General features: G+C 38.8%; 1 protein-coding gene across 1 annotated transcript in view; it reads right to left on the bottom strand.

Annotated features, from left to right (window-relative positions):
• Nucleotides 1–306: 306 nt before the first annotated feature.
• Nucleotides 307–8,865, bottom strand: part of LOC106877856 (G-patch domain and KOW motifs-containing protein) — a 17,236-nt gene continuing 8,677 nt past the window's right edge. The window contains exons 7-11 of the mRNA XM_014926890.2: nucleotides 7,969–8,137; nucleotides 6,606–6,702; nucleotides 5,379–5,448; nucleotides 4,725–4,810; nucleotides 307–3,812 (exon numbers count right to left, since the gene is read on the bottom strand). Coding sequence (XP_014782376.1) covers nucleotides 3,678–3,812; nucleotides 4,725–4,810; nucleotides 5,379–5,448; nucleotides 6,606–6,702; nucleotides 7,969–8,137 — 557 coding nt within the window. The 3' untranslated portion in view covers nucleotides 307–3,677. The remainder of the gene's footprint in view (nucleotides 3,813–4,724; nucleotides 4,811–5,378; nucleotides 5,449–6,605; nucleotides 6,703–7,968; nucleotides 8,138–8,865) is intronic.

Here is an 8,865-nt window from a genome sequence, read left to right as displayed (position 1 = left end):
GTCTTTGCTCATCTCTGGATGCAGGCTTAGCTGGGTGGAGGTGCTTGTCTCCCCCTTGTAAACACAAGGACACAGGAAATATGTCAAGGCCAACAGGAAGCAGTGCAGCTTCCTAGGTCTAACCAACAGTAGTATTATTCCCTTCAGGGGACTGTCACATTAAGTTGACAGCATGCAACTACTTCATCGTATCACTACTGCATAAATCTCTCTGAGAGATTTAGAAATGTATTATTTCTGATTTTCAATTGATAGAAAAAACAAACAATAACAGCAATATGACAAAAACAACAAACAACTACGGCATGAGAACTTAAAATAAACTTTATATACAGAATGGAATAAATTGTTTGAGTACAATATAAAACAGTGTGGATTTTATTTCATACGGTCAGTCATTGCAAGGGTTTGGAGAGACCAATATGGTCTGAATGATCAGTGACCAGAGGGAGCTGTAAAATCTCCCTCCCATCACACAGTACTGTTTAAAATAAAGGAAGGACACATCAGATGATGTAGTCCTAGATACACCATATCTGAAAAAAAATGGGTGAATAATCATGGCTTGGATACTTTAATCATATGTATGTCTGATCAGACAGACAACTAAACAACAACAACAATAACATGCATATCTGTACAATACAAAGAATGGTAGGTATAATTGGTACAATATATTGGATGACCAGCAGAATCTGTACACAATGAATGACCAGCATGTTTTGTACAATGAATAACCGGTTGTACTATGTAAAATGAAATCACCAGTAAAATGGTATTTGCTCTAGTTGTGACCAGTCACACTGAATGCAGTAATGAGTAACCAATGGGGTAATGTGGTGTGGCTCGAGCAGTCCAGCTACAGAGAACTTTGCTGCAGATGACCAGTTCGATAATGTAACAGTGTCAATTGATCAATCAAACTGCAGAGAATCCTGTTCAAACTGACCAGTTGAACGATGTGGCGTTGTAGGTTGACCAATCCAACTACTAATTGTGAATGACCAGATGACGAAATGCAATAAAGAGAAATATATACAAACTGAATGACCAGCAATATTAAGGGGAGCGAGTTAGTTGATATATACTGACCCACCCCAGTGCTTGACTGGTACTTATTTTATCAATCCTGAAAGGATGAAAGGTAAAGTTGATCCTGGCAGAATTTGAACTCAGAATGTAAAGAGCTGGTAACAGTATGGAATTGATATTAAAGACATCTGAAAAGTAGTGAGGTGGCAGAATCATTGGTTTGTCAAACAAAATGTTTAGCAGAATTTCTTCAAGATTAAAGGCGGCGAACTGGCAGAAACGTTAGCACGCCGGGCGAAATGCTTAGCGGTATTTCGTCTGCCGTTACGTTCTGAGTTCAAATTCCGCCGAGGTCGACTTTGCCTTTCATCCTTTCGGGGTCGATAAATTAAGTACCAGTTACACACTGGTGTCGATATAATCGACTTAATCCCTTTGTCTGTCCTTGTTTGTCCCCTCTATGTTTAGCCCCGTGTGGGCAATAAAGAAATAAGAATTTCTTCCAGATTTACATTCAGAGTTCAAATTTGCTTTTCCCGCCTTTTGGGGTTTATTTATTTATTTATGTGTTTCAGCCAAGTGGCTGCGGTCATGCGGTCATGATGAAATAAATACCAGTTCAGCATCAATAATCAATTAGTCCCTCCCGACAAAATTTCGAATAGAAGAAAAGATTATTAAATGCATTTTGATTACACAGCAGTTGAACTATCTACTTAAAAACATCTGATTGTCACCTTAATTATTCTGTCTCTCTTTAATCCTGCCTTTTCTTGTCTCCTTAATTATCTTTACCCTGCCCCACACTTCGCATAATTACCGATAGTCTGACCCCATCCTTCAATTACCTTCACCTGCCCCACACTCCTGCATCATAACCCTAAAGCCCTAATCACCCATCAATGCCCCCCCCCATCAACTTCCTCTGTGAAATCACACCTAGCCAAGTCAATGCAAATACAAACCAAAATGGTCAGCAGTTCAAATCCTTTCACCAGCATTGTACTGCATCCATGGCCCACACACTCATCACACTTAGGAACAAGTATGTACCAAGCATGGATATAGCTGGATAAGTATCAACAGCAGGAGCACTGTGTATATAACGAGTGTGCTTTGTTGCAATGTTGCATACAAAAACTCCTATGGGAGATGTGCATATAAAAAGAGATCCACTTCCCTGGCTTCTTTTCTGGAAATCCTATCAATGCTTCATCTGTAGAGATTACCGTATTTTCCGGTGTATAAGCTGCTATTTTTTACTTGGGAAATTAAGTGTGTGGCTTACAGGAAGGTGCACCTAATGTATGCATTTTTTATAAGTTTCAGGAGGAATATAATTTGTGTATGGAGGCCAAATGATTCCACTGATTTTTTTTTCAGAGGAAAGGTTGGTTGGTGAACAATGTGAAAGACTACGGCTACAGTACATTGATGCCCAGAAGAAAACAAAGCATATTTGTTTTGTTTTACCTTCATGTTTTGATAATGTTATTTTTAATCTAAAAAAGACTTTAATATTAATGAAATGTGTTTGCTGTTGATTATAGTAAGATAAAATCATAACAATAACATCTCATAGTTGTAAAATAAGGCATTTTGAAACTACATACATGTCAACAACAAAAAAAGCTAGCTGCAGACCTGTAGCTCTATGGGCCTTTTAAACACCAGTGTGCTTTATGTGTGCATAAAACCGAAATTTCCCCCCAAATTCGGCCCTGCAGCTTAAATACCTATGCGTTTTATAGACCACAAAATACGGTACTAGAGGCCAGAAGAGACTGTCTATAATTTTCCATTTAGGTAAACTATAATGAAAGTCAACCCACAGCAGTAATATTGATTTCAAATTTTGGCACAAGGCCAACAAGTTCGGTAGGGAGGAGTAAGTTGATTACATCAACCCCAGTGCTCAAGTGGTACTTATTTTATCAACCCCAAAAGGATGAAAGGCAAAGTCGACCTAGGCGGAATTTGAACTCAGAATGCAAAGATGGACAAAAAGCTGCTAAGCATTTTGCCACTTTGCTGCCCTAATTCACAACAGTAATATTGCTATAAATAATTTCATTCCCCCAAATCTCAAATGTGAATTTCATATCAATGAATGAACGACTTCTACTTATACACTGATCGTCTTTCTACTTGGGTAATCCACTCCATTATTGTAATGAAATATGATACATGGTACAGTGACTGCTCAGATCATTAAATAGAAATTTCAAAAATCCACTATGATAGTACATAATTGGGAGATAGGCCTAACTAATCGATACCTACGTAGAATCAGAGTCCTGTATGACAGTACATGGTTGATAGGCCTAACTAATCGATGTCTAGGTAGAACAAGGATCCCAAAGACACTTGATAAAAGATAGATAGACAGAAGGAGGGAGGACGACAGAGAGAAATTCTGAGAAGGAGAGGGAGATAGAGTAAAGATAAGTATAGAAGATGTCGCATGCTGTCTTTATGTGGTGTTGTCAGTTCAATCAGCTGCTCTTAGAGATGTCTACCACAGCAACAAACATCAGACATGTAGAACATGTGGCATTCTGTCTTCCTCATGTGTAGTCTGTGTCGAGGGAGCTAATCTTTCTCCATTCTTCCTTTCTCTGACGCCAACAATCATCTTATAGACATTAATAGTGTTCAGAGACATTGCCGACATATTCACTGATGCTATCGTAGCCCATCTTCATTATGGTGTCTTGTTCCCCGACCAACTGGAGAGTGGCCTCACATTTAGATTTGTCTTTCTTCAACACTTCACCAACCTACAGGAAAAACAAACAACAAAAATATTACAACTCAAGGTTTTCTTGCTTTCTGTATTTTTTTTTTAATTGTTTTTCTTCTTCTCCCTCCTCTCATTCAGTTAAATTCATGAGTGACGAGAGTCTAAAATTTCAGACTGGGTCTTCACACCATTAATCCCTTTGTTGCTGGATAAGACTCCAGTGAAGACTTTGTTCTTCATGGCAGCAAGGTCTTCGGTTACCAACAGGAGGACACAGAAATATCCATCAATGATTATTCCTCTTCCTATTTCCCAATATCTAATTACACTATGGATTAATTGATTTTCAATGTAAAATAAGCAACAACCCTAAACAAAAAGAAAAAAAAAAATAGAATAAAGGCCCATTGATGGGATCCAAACTATTGAGACCCCCTTCGGTCATGACTGACCATGGGATTGCACCTAGAAAGTTACCCTTCCAGGCACAAGTCTGGGCAAGATTGTTTATGGAAGACCAGCAGTTGCCCATGCATACTGGCCTCTCCTCGCTACCAGTGTTATCCAAGGGAAAGGCAAAGGCTGATACAGCTCGGCACCTGTGACGTCGCAACTCATTTCTACAGCTGAGTGAACTGGAGCAATGTGAAATAAAGTGTCTTGCTCAAGAACACAACACGCAGCCCGGTCCGGGATTCGAACTCACAACCTCACGATCGTAAGCTCGACGCTCTAACCACTGAGCCATGCGCCTTCACTATCCAAGCTATTAACAGCAGAATAAATAGATTTAAGTAATTAATTAGAAATAGAGGAATTTTCATTCAAATGCTAACAAGTTTGTCTGACAAGTGATACCCTTAAATAGACATCACTTGTTGGAAGAAGAACAGGGCCCTAAAACAATGTGATTAACTGTGACAGAATGACATAAAATAGCAATTATTACCTGTCCTTTATATTTGCCACTGAGAATCATCACAAAACCTGGACTGTCCTTTGGAATGACAGTTTCCAACATCCGCTGGCTAATTTCTGGAAGGCAAGAAATGCATCAGTTAATACAGAGTTCAAAGAGAAAGGAAACTCCTCTTAGAAGGCCATAGCAGATCCTAAACTAGTGGCCCTCGACCATTTTTTCATAGGAACATTATTATATTATAGTACAGCACTCCTCACACACACTGTACTCTGTACTACCAATTTGTAAATATTTATGGAGAAAAAAATATATGTTAGTGACAGAGGCAGTATCAATGCCAAGAGGTAATATCTATTCCCTTTGTGCGGGTGACACGTAAAAGCACCCACTACATTCTCTGAGTGGTTGGCGTTAGGAAGGGCATCCAGCTGTAGAAACTCTGCCAAATCAGATTGGAGCCTGGTGTAGCCATCTGTTTTCACCAGTCCTCAGTCAAATCGTCCAACCCATGCTAGCATGGAAAGCAGACGTTAAACGACGACGACGACGATGAAGTTAATCTGCAGAAGACTACAATCATATCCAGGAGCTGAGGTGCCTCTAACCCTAATACCAACTAAACCAGTCTCATTGTACATTATTCAAACGTTTTTTTTTTTTAAATACACCAAGGTTACTCACCTTCCAGTAATCTCCCTTCGTCAGTTTTACAAATACAGTTCTCCTTTGAGAGGATGTCTTCAACAACTACCTGTAATATAATAATAATAATAATAATAATAATCCTTTCTACTAAAGGCACAAGGCCTGAAATTTTGGGGAAGGGGTCTAGTCGATTACATCAACCCTTGGGTTTCACTGGTACTTAATTTATCGACCCCAAAACGACAAAAGGCAGAGTTGACCATGGTGAAATTATTTGAGCTCAGGACATAGCGATGGCTGAAATGCCGCTAAGTATTTCGTCCAACATGCTAATGATTCTACCAGCTTACTGCCTTAATAATAATAATTTTTGGTACTGAAAGTACAAGGCCTGAAATTTGGGGTGAGGGGACTAGTCGGCAAAGTCAACCTTGGTGGAATTTGAACTCAGAATGTAGCAGCAGACGAAATACCGCTAAGCATTTCGAGTGTAGGTACCTTGAGAGAAAAGTTGGACCTAAGAAGCATCAGTTGTGGTGTGCAAGTGAGACAATTGCGCTGGTATGGTCATTTGGCAAGAATGGATGAGGATAGCTGTGTGAAAAAGTGCCACAGCCTTGCGGTTGAGGGTACCTGTGGAAGAGGTAGACCCAGGAAGACTTGGGATGAAGTGGTGAAGCACGATCTATGAACATTAGGCCTCACCGAGGCAATGACTTGTGATTGAGACCTTTGGAAATATGCTGTGTGTGAGAAGACTCGGTAAGACAAGTTAGACCATAACCCGTGGCCTTTACCAGGGGTGTAGCCAGCCCACTTATGCGTACCTTTCCTTCTTTGGACACAAAACCCTGCTTGCAAAGACCTGTTGAGGCAAGTGAAATCGAAATCGAAAACTGAACCAAATTCGTTGACTGGCACCCATGCCAACCTTCCTTCATTGGACACTAAACTCTCACTGTCATACAAGCAATGTTGATTTCTAGTGTTCCATGAAAAACATGCCTGGTCACGAGGAAATATTACTTTACCTGAAAACATGTGAGGGTTGGTGACAGGAAAGGTATTCAGCAGTTGATAGACTTGCCTCAACAAAATCTATCAAATCCATGCAAGCATGGAAAAGAGGATGTTAAATGATGACGATGACGACAATCTTCTTTCAGTTTCTACCTACTAACACACACACACACACACATACAGGTGCATATTGTTATTATGCATGAGTCATCATATATTTACATGGATATAAATGTGGCTTACCTTGCTTTTGTAGTATTTCCCCTTTTTGTATGATTTGTCAATGATTCTGACTCTGATTTGGGGTCGCAGCCAAATAGAACTGTTACCATTGGTGCTCCTGAGGAAAGAAAGAAAGGAAAACAAAAAAACTTTCAATAAAATATATACACACGTATGTATGTATGTAAGCATGCATATTATTTTGTTATGGCATAGTGATACTAATAACCTGGTGTTAGTACTCAATATACATACACTTCAGAACAAAGGCTTTTCTGTGTATATGTATGTGTGTATGTATGTATATATATATATATATATATATATATATATATATATATATAAATGTAAATGCTTTCCCACATAAAATTGCACTTCATTTTTGAAGCGCTAAAACTATAAGGTAATATAAAAGCACTTAATTACGAGTGTATTGCATCTTATAGCAGAAAAAAAACTAATGAATTTCATGGCATGGTTTCCATATATTGGGTCATCCCATAAATAATGCAGTTTTTTTAATACTTCTTTTATTTTTCAAAATTAAGATAAGCAAAATTCTTTTTTAAACTAAAATATACTCTCCTTCATTTTCTACAATGCTTTTCCCTCTATCTGGTAGACTTGCAAGGCCCCTCTTCCAATATTCACTTGACCGTGACGAAAAATACTCCTCTAGTACTCTTCTGATCTCATCTACAGAATTCATATTTTTTCCGTACAAATGATTTTGGAGACTGTGGAATAAATGATAATCAGATGGGGCAATGTGCAGTGAATATGGTGGATGGGGCAATGTGCAGTGAATATGGTGGATGGGGCATCGTTTCCCATTTAAACTGCTCCAGCCTTTGGAGTGTCATCCTCGCTGTATGTGGCCAAGCATTATCCTGATGGAAGAACACCTTTCGTCTTGAAACCAAAGATGGTCAATTTTCTTCTAGCGCTGATCTAAGCCATTCAAACTGCTTGCAGCACATCTCCTTTGTTATCGTCTGGTTTGTGTTTAAAAGTTCAAAGTGGATTAAACCTTTCATATCCCACCAAACAGATAACAACACCTTACATGGGTGAAGACCTTTAGCCCAGCGTGCCAGTGTTTCTCTTTTCCCTACCCACAGTCTTCGGTACTTGACATTTTCATAGAGAACCTATAGCAAATCGCCAGAAGTTTCAGTCATGTGTTATAACCCCCATGGGACTCAACATCTAAAGATTGTATTTCACCACCCCACCCTGGATCTACCTCTTTCACAGGTTCCCTCTGCAGTTAGAGATCAGGATAATGATAGCAATAAATGTCAATTACAATGACGATGTTGATAGTAATTATAATAACGGTAATGGTGATGATGCTAATAATAAATGTAGTGAAAATACAAACCTTTGATGATCCGATTTATGTTTTTTGTGTCTGTGAGAGTTGCCATTATCATAGGAGGCGTGCGCACGTTTTTCCCCACTTCTTGAGCTGTTTTCTTTCTTCGACATTTCAAGTTCTTTCTCTTTCTTCTTTTCTTCTTCTAACTTATATTCATCAACTTTCACTTTATCTAAAACCAAACAAACCAGTTCAATTTCAACACTTTCCATGCATTTTCTTATTTAATCAGCTTCCTATCTTTTTAACAAAAATTTCTCCTATGTGACATCATGTAATGACTATATCTGATGGCATACATGTTGAAATTTTTAGTCAAAAATGTGGCAAAAAAATCCCAAATCACTCTGGGTTTTGTATGTGAAATTGCACCTCCCCTAAAGTTTAATGCACTGGAAACATTTTTTTCTTCTGATTATGCACTGCTGAAATTGGGATGCATTTTGTATGCTCATTCAGCTTTTATGCCATCAAATATGGTAGACCCTACACATATATTCCTTATGAACTAAAAAATATCAGCCAACTAGCATGTTCTGAAGACATTAGTGAAGCCTGTGGATGAAACTAGTACATGACAGACTCATCTGCTTTCAGAATAGTAAGCTAATGATTGAACCCTTAGTTGCTGTTTCCTAAAAATTCAAGCAACTGCATGGAGGCCACTTCAGAAGCATAAATTGCTACCGCAGCAAGGTCCAACCTTCACAGTCTCTGCTACTAGTTAAACAACCTACCTCTTTTTACTCTTTTACTTGTTTCAGTCAGTTGACTGCGGCCATGCTGGAGCACCGCCTTTAGCCAAGCAGATTGACCCCAGGACTTATTCTTTGGAAGCCTAGTACTTATTCTATCGGTCTCTTTTGCCGAACTGCTAAGTTACAGGGACGTAAACACACA

The sequence above is a fragment of the Octopus bimaculoides genome, chromosome 24, assembly GCF_001194135.2.
Source record: "Octopus bimaculoides isolate UCB-OBI-ISO-001 chromosome 24, ASM119413v2, whole genome shotgun sequence".
Lineage (NCBI taxonomy): Eukaryota > Metazoa > Mollusca > Cephalopoda > Octopoda > Octopodidae > Octopus > Octopus bimaculoides.
The sequence above is the reverse complement of the archived record's forward strand: the minus strand, read 5'-3'. Positions and strand labels throughout refer to the sequence as shown.